At 40.0% G+C, this 17,682-nt stretch overlaps 1 protein-coding gene across 1 annotated transcript in view; it reads left to right on the forward strand.

Annotated features, from left to right (window-relative positions):
• LOC117557358 (cytosolic carboxypeptidase 6-like) overlaps positions 1–17,682 on the forward strand; it is a gene marked incomplete at its 3' end in the record, with an annotated part of 40,830 nt that overhangs the window by 649 nt on the left and 22,499 nt on the right. The window contains exon 2 of the mRNA XM_034233165.1: positions 771–893. Within this exon, the coding sequence (XP_034089056.1) occupies positions 771–893 (123 nt within the window). The remainder of the gene's footprint in view (positions 1–770; positions 894–17,682) is intronic.

A 17,682-nucleotide genomic window follows, 5' to 3' on the forward strand; every position in this document is an offset into this window, starting at 1 on the left:
TTAAATAAAACCACAATGAATATATATTTACATGCAAGCAATAACACTATACAAATCGAAGCTTCAGATATATTCAGTTGCTGCAGATGTTTTTTCATCACATAACATTACATTGACATTTAATTGAATCATAGTGCCTTCTCATTACTGCTATCTTTTTTTTGCACTGCTTTTATTTATTTGTGTCTATTCCTATTTACGAAATTAAGTTACACCAATGTGTGATGGAAAGGATGTTCTGATTCTTCTCTGGTTCTGAAAGCTAAGGATGACCTCATAACCTTTTATTCCCAAAGTAGCCTGGTTAAACTGCTGTGCTGTTTAATGTTGTACACGTGAGTTATTTGGTGTTTCATAGGCATATAATCACAGATACAAGTGAGAGGTTAATGAACTCTTGAAATAAAGCATATTGCTTTTCTGTCAGTGTAAATAGATTTACCGTAAGTGTATTGATTGTGGTAATAGGTGGTAAAAGATCAATTATCAAATAAAATAATAACATTTTTGCACATTAGAACATCTTAAACCATAACTAAGACCCATCAGAATGACAGTATCTCACTTGCACACCACCAGTAAAAGAACAAATCTGTATGGCAGCATATGTTTTTATTTTAAGGTCAGCCATCTGTCATTCTGTAAGAGAGACGAAGTGATTCATCTTCTCGATAAGGGCTTACATCAGAAAAGGCTTACTTCAAATATTTTAATCAACACCTTTGCATAAAGTGACACTGTTAATGCTACATATTGCACCTGTTTTCCAGGCAGTGAAGCGGGGGCAGAGGACGCCTTGGTGGGGAACGTAAACAAACTGATCGTGACTCCGCCAGGTTACTCTGGAGCGCCGCGGAAAGGACATCTGCTGTTTGATGCTTGCTTTGAGAGTGGTGAGTACTAAACTTTAAAACCGTGTTACAGTCAGAAAATCAGGTGGCAAGTTAAGATGTTCACAAACGAAGAGGTGAATATTTTACAGACAGTTTGTTTGATATTAGAGATCATGCCTGAGACAAGGCAAGTTTATTTATATAAGTTACTTTTAACACAAGGCAATTCAAAGTGCTTTCAAAAATGAAAAAAAGGCATTAAAACAGTCTTTAAAAAAGCAAAGATAATACAATAAAACAAACTAATATATAATTAGCCTTACCTTGTCAGTCACAAACAATTATTTTTATCTTTAGATGTTCTGTAAAACACAATATTGCCCGCGAAAACATTGAACTATTATGAGCTTTTAATGTGAAACAGCAATATAATCAGTTTTAAATCTAAAAAAAAAGCTCTGGAACTCACTCCCCCAAGACCTCCGTGAGTCTGAGTCCCTCACCCTGTTCCAGTCCCGCCTCAAAACCCACCTCTTCAACTCTTTATCTATAAAGCCCCCCCCCCTCTTAATCAACTTCCTCCTGACTGCTTTTCTGTTGTGTTTTGTTTCTTTTTGGCTTTGTCTCTGTTTTTTGTTTTGTTTGTATACCCCCCCTCCCAAATGTAAAGCGTCTTTGGGTCCAGAAAAGCGCTATATAAAATTAATATATTATTATTAAATATAGTGTAGTATGGTGACATTTATTTGACATATTCTACTTAACTGCAAATAGACCAAAAATGCTGTTTCTTGACTTTTGCAATGCAAGAAAAGCTGATAGTACCCTGCTATTTCCATACTCTTTATTTTAATTTCTATACAATTATGCAGCCTCTCTATTTTGCTTCTCCTATTCAAAAACTGCACTCATAATAACGTATCTCAGTAGTAGCTGACACAGAAACACCTTAGTTGAATCCAAACTGGATTCTTTTCTTGCCGCCTACTGCATCCTATTAAAGCTTACATTAAAACATCCAGCTTGTTCAAACTACTGCGGCTAGAATTCCTATTAAAAGTAGATCGATTATATTTGACAGCAGTACACAAATTCTAGCCTTTGCATAGCATTAGCTGACTATGCAAACTCCAGCTGACATTAAGGACCTTTTGCCTTTTCAATGTTTGCATGGATTGACACCATATTTTTTATCTAACCTTATCAGGATTTCTGTTTCAACCCACGATGTGGTGTTTATCAAGTATGAGAATAAACAAGACATCTTTTGAATGTGTAACGTTTTAGGCTTAGTATATTTGCCTTGCTTTCACACTTTCACAGCCGTCTCTTTTAACCTTTTTGAGTCAAGAAATAAGCCCCAACAAATACTACCACCAACACTAGTTCTACTATGAATACTGCTTCTAATAATTGGTTTAGTTTCAGCGTTTATTACCTTTCACAGTGCTTTATATTGAAAGAAAACAACATGAGGTTTACAGAACCTGATTCAAGGCCACACGGTGACGAAACGGGTCGTATCCGCTACAGTTCTCTATCTTATAGACGGTTCGGCCACACGAGGCCGACAGGGAAACGCCGATAACGGGTCCCAAGGTGGGTAGATCTGCGGAGTCGTTATTCATTTGTTTTAAAGCTCAATAAATAACAAAGAAGACCTTTGAGCGGGCACTTTTCTAATTTTGTCCGGAAGATTTCAACTTTAACGGACATGTTGACCGGTGTATTGTAACGGAAACTCTGCCTCTCCGCCTCGTCCCTTGGAAGAGGCGGAGAGGTGGGTGTTTTTCATCTGCTGGTGGACTACCGGAGAGATTTAAAGCAGGAGCAGACGCTTGCCTCGGGAGGGAGAAAACGAGAAACAGCCAGAGCCCTGCCTCTCCCCACACCACCAGAATAAGCAGAAGGGCAACCATGCTCAGTAAATCTTCTTCGTTGCTTTTGGTGTATTTTGTGGCGCCACTTACAGGCCCGGCGTATGTACTACAGCGTCTCCAGCGGGTCGAGCGGTCTCGTGTGGAAGGACACGTTTCTGGTGCCTATTGCGTGTGGATGGAAGACTTTTTTTATATCGAATTCGGTTCGTTTTCGTTTCCGCAGTGGCGAGCCGTCAGGGCCCTATAGGCCCTCAGAGAGGGCCTAAGATATTCTAAAAAATAATATTTGAAAACATTACAAAAAAAACATTTAAAAAAAATATATTATTTTTTACATTTTGTTGTTGTTACATTTTTCATTAATTTTACCAAAATAACTTGATTTAATTGTATTTAAAATAATATTTCCAAAGAAATAAATCCTTCGAATCTGCCTGTTCAGTTTCTGTTGGAATGTGAAGGGTTAAATGCCGTCTCTGCGAGTTATGTGAAGACGGGAGAGCTTGTTGGTCCCTCTCTACATTCACAGAGGGCCCAGCTTTCGTAACTCAACGAGAGAGTAATGTCAAATGACAGTACAATTGACCAATCATATCTTCCCTTTAAATGGGCGGGCTTTATTTTCGCGGACTTTATGACAGGTTCCGTCCGCTGTGAGGTCTATGCATGGATGTATAATAAGAGGGTCTATGCAAGTGGTGCAGTGACGCGGCCTAAAACCCGGAAGTAAGTTTCGCTCGGATTCCCTCGACAGAAAGCAGTGGGATTTCTCCATAGGGTTTTGGAAAATAGCTCGAAATAAGGTCTGTGGAAAACGAACCTGTTAGATAAATGCACGTTGTGTTCAGCCGGATAATATCCACATGTCTATCCTACTTTTATTATTTTTGATAGATTTATAATTAGCATAAGTTCGTTCATGATGGCTCACTTCAGTGATAGTGATGACATCGTTGCGAAATTATTAACAGTCATTTTCAAGATTGAGTTACAATGATAAACTGGAGTGGCAAAGGATCAGCTGAAAGTGCTTCATCCGAAAGGACAGGAGGATGGACTTTGTGTTTCAGTGATTTGATCATCAAAGGTAGGCCTAAGTCATTTTCAATGCGGGCCGCCGTGCCGACTTAATTCATTTGTAATTGCTACTTGGCTGTGGGTGCCCTGTCATGATAGGTGTTTATATAAATGATGTTGTTTTGTGTGGTAGAGGGTCGCTGTCATTGATGCGTTTTGCACCCCGGACCACTGTTTTGATATTCCGCTGAAGTCTACGTTGAGACGTAATATCTCTTCTTTTTTTTTCCGAGGGAAGGGGGGTCAGAGGGCCCAGGTATAAAAGTCACGGCTCGCCACTGCGTTTCCGTGTGGCTAGGGCCTAAGGCTATTCTAGGGTTTGGTTAAGATAAGATAGAACTTTATTGATCCAAATTTGGGAAATGTTTTGTGTTACAAAAGTTTATTGATTGAGATTTGTGGATAAAGCCTCTGTTTTATATGAGAGCTTAATTAAGACTGCGACATATCATGGCAACAGTATAATCATTGACACATTTATACAAAGACTTATAGGCTCTTAAAATCTTTATTATGAATAACTAGAAGTCAATGCAGGGACTTGAAAGCAGGTTCTGTTTGAGCTATTTCCTTTCAGCAACCTTTTACCTATATTCTTCTCAATGTGTGTTTAAAAATGTATATATATTACGTATAATTGATGGCTGCTCGCCCTGTTACCTTGTCCACATCTTTTGTTGGAGCAAGGCGTGCAATACAATCATATTATTATCATGTTTTAATATTACTATGTCATTTTAATCTGTACACAAGGCATCTATTGCATGTCTGTCTGTCCTGGGAAGGATCCCTCCTCTATTGATCTCCTCGATGATTCTTCCATTTGTCACTTTTAATCGTGGTGTTTCTTTTGGGGTCTTTTCTTTGGTGCTGCGAGAGTCCAAAGACAGAATGTTTCATATGCTGTACAAATTGTAAAGCCCCCTCACAGTACATATGTGTAAATACTAATATTGAGCTATATATATACAATTGGATTGATTACAGTTGAAGGAAGTTAATATGCTCGAGTGTCATTTGTTAATGGCCTTTGTTTGCCTGTTCTGAGAGCTGAATGGCAGGAGAAATATAAAACGTTTTCTCGACAAACAGACAAGGTCAGGTGGTTGGAAACACACACTCAATACAACACAGTAGGTGGATTACATTAGGGTATATATGGATCTCTGTTTGGAGTCATTATTGTGCATTATTATCAAGTTTCAGATGGCACTAAGGAGTCAAAGAGTTTTCCAAAAGACCAGCCTATTTTTATTTCTTTAAGGTCACCTATTATGCAAAATCCACTTTTTCACTTTGTCTCTTCTACATCAACATGTGTCCCCTCTTCCTCATGTCTCTTCTACATCAACATGTGTCCCCTCTTCTTCATGTCTCTTCTACATCAACATGTGTCCCCTCTTCTTCATGTCTCTTCTACATCAACATGTGTCCCCTCTTCTTCATGTCTCTTCTACATCAACATGTGTCTCCTCTTCTTCATGTCTCTTCTACATCAACATGTGTCCCCTCTTCTTCATGTCTCTTCTACATCAACATGTGTCCCCTCTTCTTCATGTCTCTTCTACATCAACATGTGTCCCCTCTTCTTCATGTCTCTTCTACATCAACATGTGTCCCCTCTTCTTCATGTCTCTTCTACATCAACATGTGTCCCCTCTTCTTCATGTCTCTTCTACATCAACATGTGTCCCCTCTTCTTCATGTCTCTTCTACATCAACATGTGTCCCCTCTTCTTCATGTCTCCTCTACATCAACATGTGTCCCCTCTTCCTCATGTCTCTTCTACATCAACATGTGTCCCCTCTTCTTCATGTCTCTTCTACATCAACATGTGTCCCCTCTTCTTCATGTCTCTTCTACATCAACATGTGTCCCCTCTTCTCCATGTCTCTTCTACATCACCATGTGTCCCCTCTTCTTCATGTCTCTTCTACATCAACATGTGTCCCCTCTTCTTCATGTCTCTTCTACATCAACATGTGTCCCCTCTTCTTCATGTCTCTTCTACATCAACATGTGTCCCCTCTTCTTCATGTCTCTTCTACATCAACATGTGTCCCCTCTTCTTCATGTCTCTTCATCAACATGTGTCCCCTCTTCTTCATGTCTCTTCTACATCAACATGTGTCCCCTCTTCTTCGTGTCTCTTCTACATCAACATGTGTCCCCTCTTCTTCATGTCTCTTCTACATCAACATGTGTCCCCTCTTCTTCGTGTCTCTTCTACATAAACATGTGTCCCCTCTTCTTCATGTCTCTTCTACATAAACATGTGTCCCCTCTTCTTCATGTCTCTTCTACATCAACATGTGTCCCCTCTTCTTCATGTCTCTTCTACATCAACATGTGTCCCCTCTTCTTCATGTCTCTTCTACATCAACATGTGTCCCCTCTTCTTCATGTCTCTTCTACATCAACATGTGTCCCCTCTTCTTCATGTCTCTTCTACATCAACATGTGTCCCCTCTTCTTCATGTCTCTTCTACATCAACATGTGTCCCCTCTTCTTCATGTCTCTTCTTCATCAACATGTGTCCCCTCTTCTTCATGTCTCTTCTACATCAACATGTGTCCCCTCTTCTTCATGTCTCTTCTACATCAACATGTGTCCCCTCTTCTTCATGTCTCTTCTACATCAACATGTGTCCCCTCTTCTTCATGTCTCTTCTACATCAACATGTGTCCCCTCTTCTTCATGTCTCTTCTTCATCAACATGTGTCCCCTCTTCTTCTTGTCTCTTCTACATCAACATGTGTCCCCTCTTCTTCATGTCTCTTCTACATCAACATGTGTCCCCTCTTCTTCACGTCTCTTCTACATCAACATGTGTCCCCTCTTCTTCATGTCTCTTCTACATCAACATGTGTCCCCTCTTCTTCATGTCTCTTCTACATCAACATGTGTCCCCTCTTCTTCATGTCTCTTCTACATCAACTTGTGTCCCCTCTTCTTCATGTCTCTTCTACATCAACATGTGTCCCCTCTTCTTCATGTCTCTTCTACATCAACATGTGTCCCCTCTTCTTCATGTCTCTTCTACATCAACATGTGTCCCCTCTTCTTCATGTCTCTTCTACATCAACTTGTGTCCCCTCTTCTTCATGTCTCTTCTACATCAACATGTGTCCCCTCTTCTTCATGTCTCTTCCACATCAACATGTGTCCCCTCTTCTTCATGTCTCTTCTTCATCAACATGTGTCCCCTCTTCTCCATGTCTCTTCTACATCAACATGTGTCTCCTCTTCTTCATGTCTCTTCTTCATCAACATGTGTCCCCTCTTCTTCATGTCTCTACTACATCAACATGTGTCCCCTCTTCTTCATGTCTCTTCTACATCAACATGTGTCCCCTCTTCTTCATGTCTCTTCTACATCAACATGTGTCCCCTCTTCTTCATGTCTCTTCTACATCAACATGTGTCCCCTCTTCTTCATGTCTCTTCTACATCAACATGTGTCCCCTCTTCTTCATGTCTCTTCTACATCAGCATGTGTCCCCTCTTCTTCATGTCTCTTCTACATCAACATGTGTCCCCTCTTCTTCATGTCTCTTCTACATCAACATGTGTCCCCTCTGTGGAAAGAGACTCTGAAAGTTTCAGGAACAAAGATTCTCTCTCTTTTTGATCCATTTCTATAAAAACCTGTCTGAAAATGAGCTGATCAGATTTTGGCCACTTTATGATGTCATCACGATGTTTAGTCTTGTGTAACCATTAGCCAATCAGCAACCAAGGTAACCCCAAGTTGTTCTTCATAGTGGGTTTTATCTATCATATTTTACACTTTTTGTTCTTACAGTTGTGTCATGTCTTTAGCCTGTGCAAAAAAAACCAATCTTTTTTGGGCATATAACAGGATGAATAAGGAAATAGGGAACCTTATCCACAGTTTAATACCAAGACAAAAGGCATATGAAGGTGAGTGCATAGACCGCGGTGTAAAGATCTAAATATGTTACATTAGGAGGATTGTGTGGAGATTGCCCTTTTTATAAATGTGCCTTTTTCCCCAGATGACATGGCCAGAGGAGCTCAGACATTGATTAATGTGCGCTGAGCCTCCACACTGAGATCGGCTAACATACCAGAGTCCCTGGCTCCGGATGTATCTCCTGAATGATTTATGGAATTGATATTAATCTCTTTCCAGTAAATGCATTACTAAAGTTAGAATGGGGGATGAATTGATGTTTGTCGGCTAATGTCAAATTAATGCTCTGTTGCGGATTCATTTAAGAATTAGTGATTTTGTTCGCCTTACTTTAAAGTGCGCCTTGGTATTAGTTGCTGTTAGTTCTTTCACTGTCTGGATAACTTTTAATATTGTACATCTATTAGCCTCTCATTTCTAATAATTGCAAACCTGTTCACCTAATTAGTTATTGTGTTAAGTCCCATTATCTATTTAAACTCCAACATCCTCTTCAGCCTTTAAACATGTCTGTAAGTTGTGTATTTAACCATCCAGTGGAGGCTGGATACACTCTATTCATACATTCAATGAGCATCATCATGTCAACAAGACATACAGACAGACATACAGTTTTATACTTTTAATTGTTGGTGTCAAATATATGGTTCAATGTACACATTGGCCACATGTTTAACTGAGATATAATTAAATAGTAAGCTTGAATTCAGCTAGATTGATAGATAGATAGGTAGGTAGATAGATAGATACTGTAGATAGGTTGAGATAGATACTGTAGGTAGACAGGTAGACAGGTAGGTAGACAGGTAGACAGGTAGGTAGACAGGTAGGTAGACAGGTAGGTAGACAGGTAGACAGGTAGGTAGACAGGTAGACAGGTAGGTAGACAGGTAGGTAGACAGGTAGGTAGACAGGTAGGTAGACAGGTAGGTAGGTAGGTAGGTAGGTAGGAAGGTAGGTATAGATGCATAGATAGATAGATAGACAGGTAGGTAGGTAGGTAGGTAGTTAGGTAGGTAGGTAGGTAGGTATAGATGCGTAGGTAGGTAGGTATAGATGCATAGATAGATAGATAGATAGACAGGTAGGTCGGTTGATAGATAGATAGATAAATGGATAGATAGATAGATAGATAGATAAGTACTTTATTGATCCCAATTTGGGAAATGTTTGCCTTGTGTTCGCCGAGTTACATTGCACGACCTCGGCATGACATCAGTGAATAATTTTTGTTTCTCTGAACATTTACTATAAACTTTTATGGATTGTTATACAGTAATAGTATCTTGAAAAAATGAACATGTTTTCTTCGCTAGAGTTGTTTATACTCATTCATATAATAACTAACATGTCATAAGATTTAAAACAACTCAAGATGTCTCGGTGTTTCTAGCCACACACATGCCATATTATTTTGAAGTAGTTGTCATATTGCCACTTGATAAGGCAGCGTGCAGACCTGAAGTATCGGGATGCTTTTGAAACGCCTTGCTGTTTTTCATATATTCACTTTAATATCTGTGATTCTAATGACAGGAGGGAAATTGGACAGTGGTGTGTGAGCTCCTGCCTCTTGTTCTGCATGTTCTGCAGACTATTCCTCAGAGCTATTCAAATGCTCTTTCATGACAGTCTATGTCTATTTCACTCCTCTCACACCAGATTGAATGGCTGTACCACGGCGTTCCAGCAGACGTTTCCATTTGAAATGTACGCAGACCTATAACTCAGTGAGCTTTTCCGCCCCCCCCCCCCCTCTTATTTCCTTCCTTTTGTCGACAACTATCTGTATGCCATGTAGATTTTTATAAAGAACGGATTTGCGTTGGTATAGCACAGAATAAAATCGAATTGGTTTATTAAAATAGACACTGGTTATGTAAGCTGTTTGCCAAAGGTATAAAACCTCATTTACATTTAGATGAGGCTTAATTCACTTTGTTGTCAGCCCTATGTTGATCAAGTCAGTGATGGCTCACAGATTTACATACAGTAGGTGTCTCAGCCAACAGGTCTTCTGAGTTATTGTAAACATTTAAAAAGATAGCGTACAGGCAGATCCCAGCTCTGTTGTGTTAGTTACTGTAGAGCAGTGACCATCAACTGGCGGCCCGCAGGCCAAATCCGGCCCGCTGGACATTCTCATTCGGCCCGCACGACGGGGGTGACTTTGGTGTTGGCGGAGTGGTTAGTGCGTTCGCCCCCCACTCGTTTTTTTTTTATACAAGGTCTTGTGAGTAATGTGCAGTACCGGAGTCCAACAGAGAGGCAGCAGCTGCGGGACAGTGGACTGCGTACTGCGTAGCCTTCCCTGCCTTGAAGAAGAAGTGATCCTTCGTTGTGAAGAGTCTGCTTTATGCGCTCCGCAGTACCTGAGCGTGCTCCACTAGCCCCCCCCCCGAGTCAACAACTTCTACATTCTATATATAACAATCGTTGGCCCGCGAAAGTGTCTATTGGATAAATGTTGGCCCTTGGACAAATGCAGTTGGTGTTCCCTGCTGTAGAACATTATGACTAATTTTAAGTCATTGCAAACCTTACTTATTGCTTGAGTTGACTATGTAAAGAGCAATATGCAAATGTTCATTAAACCACGTATGCAAATAGAGTTTTACTTGTTGAGATCATCTTTTTATGCTACTTAGGACAATGCAAATCGTGGCAGAGAAAAGAAGATGTCGTTAATCTGCAAACATTAAGTCTCGGCCCATTGTTGTGTATAGTGTCAAGAGGCAGAGATTCACGAGAGCGATAAGAGAAGCCTAATTGTTTTTCCGAGTGAAATCCAAATGACATTCTTATCTTGTCTTGTCACATTTGTTTCGTCACACACTCCCAACTGTTGACATTTTCTGCTAAGTCCCAAATTCTTCCGTGGGTGGATCCTCACAATGTTCCCTGACTAAAATACAATCCGTCCCTACAAAAGATGACTCTGTCTGGAAGTGCGGACATATTGTTTGTACTGCACCTCTGGACCGTGAACCATGTGTAATTTAAGCACTAAGAAGTGTTTAATGGGATCCATTGATGAGCACAACTAATAGACTCATCTGGCCTTACAATCAATTCACTCAATACAATCCAATTTATGTGGCAGAGCAAAGAACAGATGTGCACTTACCGGTATTTCTGCAAATGGAACCAAACTCAAGGCCGTTCGAGACCAAGGCTACGGTCGAATCCTCAAAGACATTAGGTCCCATGTCTTCTCCTCAACACTTTTGCTGAACCTCAGTGAAAAACATCATGGTGTTAATCGGGACTTCATACTGCATTTCCACAGTGTGGCGTAATTATGATAAAACTGAATTGTTCAGTACATGGACGTCAATAAGAGCATCTACATCCTTCGCCCCTTTCTTTCTCATCATGTCGTTTCATGGAGGCTTAATAAACGAGGACAAAAGTGTAAAAAAGAATACTTGGCTACCAAGGTTTGAATTAAATATCAATTAGTGTGGTTTAGGGCTGCACGATTTTGGGAAAAAAATCTAATTGCGATTTTTCTGACAGATATTGCGATTCGAATTGCGATATTTGTTTTTAAGCGACCCAACGGAAGTTTATTGTAAAATGCGGCCATATCTCTGGCTAGGAAGGTCGCATCAACGTACTCCCGTCTCTAGCACCCCCGCAGCCCGAGCTACGAGTGAAAGAACTAAACTTACATGAAACTTCCGTTGGGTTGCTTTAAAGTCAAGCTTCAGTTTAAGGTTCACCCTGTAATAGAAACACGTGATGGAGCATTACTAACCTGACTCAGAAACCATCTAGGAGAGCTCCATTGGAAGCCATTTGGAAAAGTATTTCAGAAGCACTTGGCAGGTAATTGGATCAATCTGTCTATCACCTTCTATCTTGGGCCACTTCTGATTGGTTAACAATGGCTGGTACATGTGGAGCACAGGACTTCTGATTGGTGTGGATGAGTGACACACAAGAAGAAAAAAAAAAAGTAAAAAAAAATCGCAGGCTTTGCGATTTGATAATCGCATCATCTCAAATCGCGATTTCGATTTAAAATCGATGAATCGTTCAGCCCTAGTGTGGTTGTATACGACTATTGGAATAAATAATACTTTATGCGATATAGGCAATTACTACATAGAAATATTTCACTGTATTAAAATGTAACCATGTTGAATTAAACAATAGCTTAAGAAACTCCTCACAACTCACACTGGGAAATGTTGATTTGATTTACTCATTTTACAGTCATTAGCTTGACGTTCATAGTTTGCCTTTCTGGTTTAACATATTGTTGAAAGTTAAAACATTTTAAAAGCACTTATTTGGGATGAGTTGAAAAATAATAGGCATCGTAACGTACATGACCTGCGTTTGTCTGTTGTTTGCGTGAGCGGCCAAATGGTGCATCACCATACATTTGGCGGTTGCAAAGAATCGTGGGACAGCATTATCTCATAAAGAATGGTCCAATGTGTCCTAAGCTAAAGGAGATAACAAAGGAAGTATTGAAGCTCCTCTCCTATCATTAGAGAACTCAAACAACTCTTATCATGGCCGCCACTTAAGGCCCAGACACATTCCAAACAGACACCAAAGAACACGTCCCGACTGTTGTGTCGCCTCGCGTCTCTGCGTGTTGACCATGTGTCACACTGGAACACACCGCAAAGACTTCAGCCGACGGCCAAGTAGCATGTACGAACTGCGCATGCGTGAGTGGCAATATCTCTCCTTACCAGCAGGCGGCGGTAGTGTGTATTCGTCATTCAAAAGAGGCAACAACCGGAAGACAGACTGCGTGATAACCGAGAGAAGAAGAACAGACTGCGTGATATAAACAAACAACAAGTAGCGTGTGCGTTGGTCTTGGGTTTCTTCATTCCAGATCGCTATGATGAAAAATAAACTCTTTCGTCCAGCTGAGATGAAAATGAAAAACAATAGCCGTCTCTGTGTGCCTTGTTAATCGTTTGTTTGGGTCCCTCCCTTCCGTTTCGCTTCTCATGCACTGATTCGCTAGCTGAACAGCCAATCCGAGTTATTTATTTGACCGACATCCTTTGGCCGATTGCCGACCGATTCGACACGGCCAAAAAGACACGACGGTGCGGGACACACCAATCTGAGTATGGCGACACGACGCTCATCGACAGACATCTATCGACGGCCGAAAGCGGCCCGGTGTGTCTGGGCCTTTAGGTAGTTCTAGATCATTCCACTTTACTAGGAACCTTCCTAAATAAAAAAAAAACGATTCCAGCAGAACCTTTAATTACTTTGTTTCTAACTTGAAAACTCACAGCTTGTTTGTCCAATCAAATCAGCTGTTATTTACAAATGTTCCACTATTTTAATTCAACATCCTTTTCACTCAATATCGTCTAAATGAGATTATTGTGCATTGTTGATAATGTGAAGTTTGTGTATGTATTATAAACACACTGTAAACTATTATGTTAGACGAGTGAATTGGGCTATCATCAGTGATAAGTCAAAAGTAGGGCAATGCCTGTTTTTAAGCCTTGTGACAACACTTTCTCTAAATTAAGGTTTCCACACTGACATCAAAGACCTTGTAGAATCACTCAAGCTTATCATGGATTGGCTGTGTCGATATTAAGTCACCCCTCAGTAATGATAATTGATGAAGAAATATTTGCTTTATTGTGGAGATAAAGAAAAAAGGCTGCCAAGAGATGAGTAATGAGGATAAATGTTGGAGAAAATATTTTCACTGCTGACTTGCTTACATTTTCTCCTTCCTTTCTTCCACTATTGAACCGTGTTTTTAATCTGTCCGGTCTTATCTTCCCCCCAGAAATGGTCATGTTGCAGTCGCACAGAATGACTGATTGGACTTGTAGCTAAAGCAACATTTACAAAGGAAAGAGGGAGATTGTAACGTAGAACAAAAGGGCGATGGTTAGAAAATAAGGAAGTACAAAAGAAAATAATATATTGAACACTGGTGAGGGGGAGGGGGATGGTGGTCTGAAAATGGTCCGAGGAGAACGCAGTCAAGCTTGTCAGAAGATATTTATATACTCCAGAGTGCCCCATGAATCAGGATAGTTGAGTTTCCATTGATTAAAGAAGAGGGAAACGTTTTTACAATCAGGCTGGATGCTCACAATGAGTGGCTTTGGAGAGCTTGCCGCAGTACGCAGCTCTCTGCCTTGAAGAAGAAACACAGGCACCACAGAGAGGAGAATACATCATTTTTTGTCATGGTCATTTTTCTTACTTTCAACAAACATCATGTAAGGGGAGAAATACATTGGGCATTCTGCAATCAGATGGCCTTTTAAAGTTCGATTTGTTTTACTTCTACAGCATTTTATTTTGTTTTGTTGTAAAGCTCACAAGCCTTAGATTGCTCTTATGGGTTTTCCAAAACAAGATCCATTTGTCTGAGTGGGAGGGAGCCCTCCTGACGTCTGATGTATTGAGAGCCACTCCCAGTCTCTCTTACATGTCCTTGGCAGTGGAGAAGCTTCGCTGCTCAAATCACTTAATGGTCTCTCCAGTTTCCCTTTTAGCAGTTTTCTCTCCTCTCTCTTTCTTTTAAGTCCGGAGCAGAGTATGGAGATACATTTGAGTTGTCTAGGGAATGTTGGCGAGACCATTGCTTTTGATTTATGCTATTTATTGGCCATTTGTATCCATAAGAGATTACTCTTTATTATCATTGTGTTTTTTTATTATCGTCTTGTCCTATCTGTGGCTTTCTTCAGGCATATTTTGTCAGTTTAATGTCCCTTTTTGTGCCGTATCATGCCATGCAAGTAGGAATGTATTATATTGGTTTGACCCTGAGGGGAGCATTCCAACAGGGGCATTGGTACGCTAGCATGCAATGTGTTTATTTTTATATTAACAATGGATACCATGGCTTCTTGTATTTGGCTCTCAAGCAATAAGAGTAAAGAAGGTGGCAGCTGGTGGGGAACAAAACAGCTAAAAGATTTATTATGGTCTTAGCATAAGGTTGCCAGAGGATTTCTATGTTACTCCATATCTGCTGGGTGTGTGAAGGTAGACATTTTGAGAGACCAATTTTTCTTATTCTGATGCCAAACTTTCATGTCGTCCAAAAATCGCTAACCGATCCAATACCAGTGCTTTTTCAAATGTATAAATATATTATTATTATCTTTCTTCCATTATTAGTTTGAACCACCCTGTATGAATGCGATATTATTGCAATTGAACCCATTGTAAGACATCAACAAATGCATGCAGAGAATGGTTGCACAAAACTTTTCTTTATTATTAACCCACATGTGTCAAACTCAAGGCCCGGGGGCCAAATCAGGCCCGTGGTGGATTTGATTTCGGCCCGCAGGATATTTTCTAATTCCTATTAGATCTGGCGCTCCGGTATATTGCACGCACACCTTCACTCCATCCTGAGGGTCTCCTCCGCTCAGAGCCTGAGCCCAAACATTGATGACCTTGCACCCAAGATGAGATGCCAAGTATCTGAGCTAGCATCACAGAGCAGCACACTGAGTTCAATGGATGCTTCCTTCTGCACTTTCTCTCACGACAACAGGGCATGTTTGGTTTCTCTTTGAGGGGAATAGTTTTGTTGAAGCTGTTGTTGGCCTGTGGGGAAATGTAATCATAAGAAATGACTCTGGAAAAGCTGCAGATAGAGCCATAAGAAATGAATGCAGCTGATTATTTAATGTTGTTTTTATAGGCAATCATTAAAGCTTTGTTAGTTCCAGGTTTAATATGTGCAATAAGTTCATTTCAATAAGTTCATTTCAATAATTTCTGCAATAAACATTGAACCAGTCCGGCCCTCCACTAGTACCATTGTTTATTTTGGCCCAATGTGTATTTGAGTTTGATACCCCTGATTTAAGTTGACTATATATAGAAATTGTATTGATTGGGATAAACCCCTTGAGATGCACCATCTCGTTTTCAAGGGGGTCCCGACAATAGCAACAACTTACAGACATACATAAACAAAAAGACAAAATGCAAAACATGACACACAAGGCAAACCACATACAGTCTGTTCAGTGAAATTCAAGCAATGCACACAATCATTACAATTTGAGACAGTCAAGCAAATCAGTTTCATCAATATCAGTTATAACAAGTACAGACCAGCTGAAAGTGAGATAACAATGCATGTTTAAATAAACCCAATGATGACAGAGATCTAATAGCAGCAGGTAAAGTATTCCAGTCAGTTGGGGCTTTGAACATGAACGCTCTTCTGCCAATCAATTTTTTAGCAGAGAGGACAGAGAAATAAATCTGAACAGAATGTCTAACTTGATGATTTGGTGAGTAGGGTACAAAATACTGCTTTAAATAAGGGGGATAAACTAAACTAAAGTATATAATAGACTAAACTTTAGCTAGCTCATTCCAATTCCCCATTTTGGATGCAGCGATTGATTTTCTGGAGCTTATAATGAAAGAAACCATCATATACATCCCATCTCTCTCTTAACTTTGTAGCACATGGGCAGTATTAATCGGACTGGATGTTTTTGTGGTTGCTGTGTAGCGTAAGTTAGCTTTAAAATAATACAAATAAGTGATATCTTAACTTTGTATAAACTTGCATTCCCGCTGATCTGGCATTAAAGGCTATATTTAAAACATTTCTGATACTGGTATCTATACAGCAAAGACACTATACAAAGGCAATAACTCACATAGTTTGTCATAGTAACTTAAAGTCCTGTCAGTTGGTGTTTACAGCTTATTTTTCAGTGGTCAAAACATCAGTTTCTGTAGATTACATTTGAATTATTATACAACCATTTCTCAACACTGTGTCATTTCTGTCTATCATCATTTGCAAGTCTGAGCAGAACAAACACTCCAAAGGTGGTCAATGTGTGAATGACTAAAACACACACAACAACAACAACAACAACAACTATCTTCCTTTATCTCAGGTTTGACTGAGTGTGTTGCCATGGGAGGCGAGAAGTGATATCAGTCAGATTCCATGAAATGCAGAGCCAATGAAACGGGCCGATAATCACTGAGTGAACACATTGGCTCAGTTGCGGTGGTTGGAGATGCCTCCTCTGCCAGGAAGTAGAACAAACAACCTCAGTGTTTTGTAAGTTAATTGTTGATGGTTCTGATATGAGCTAAACATAGGAGACCCAGCCAGCACCTCACCTTCTCAAAATGTCACCAAATGCTAGGAGCAGCAAGCTGTTTTGGACATTTTGAGTAATGAAAGGATTTGATTATCAACTGTATACACGGCATGGCTGTGAGATTTGGAAAGGTTGAGGGGGAGGAATATTTAGAAACTGGATATTATGAGAAAAAGACAGTTTATAACATGAAATTGCAATTGTTTTTAATTCATCTGTATGTGCTGCTTGTGACCCAACTTTGGGGTTGTTTTTAAATTCCAGCTTTAGGCTATTTTGTGTTCTAAATGTACTTTGGAAACTCACTATTCATTGGCTCAGGGTCTGCTTCTAGCATCGTGATACAAGTGTGTCGTAAGTGAAAATTACTGCTTCCAGATATTTGCATCGCAGACGCACGAGGCTCCAGTGATTCATCCAGTAATTTATTTCTAAGCAATTCCTGACGCCGTAAACACAGTTTCAGAGCAGACGTCTCATTTTTCATCCCAGTCAAGACGGTAGACGGTGTGAGAAAATGGCGAGGATTTGTAATGCTTTACCAGTTCATGTTTTTCAAGATGCCTGTGTTTATTCTGCTGATTTATTTAGACAAGCTCTCAGTGAGATGAGCTTCATTGATGTGCCAGGGTTTGTTTGATAACACAAATGCATGTACAGAATATGCTTATACAGTGGAGGGTGAAATACTGATAGGAGGGAATTTTGATAGAATACATTTGGGTCTGAATCCAGGCAGCTATCTTGTAGGTCTACTGCTCAAAGTAAACACTATTGAAATTCACTTCTCGGAGGTAAATGCTGTTATCAGGGAAAATGTTCTGTGGACATTTC

This window comes from Gymnodraco acuticeps, unplaced genomic scaffold (genome assembly GCF_902827175.1).
Source record: "Gymnodraco acuticeps unplaced genomic scaffold, fGymAcu1.1, whole genome shotgun sequence".
In the NCBI taxonomy this organism is placed as follows: domain Eukaryota; kingdom Metazoa; phylum Chordata; class Actinopteri; order Perciformes; family Bathydraconidae; genus Gymnodraco; species Gymnodraco acuticeps.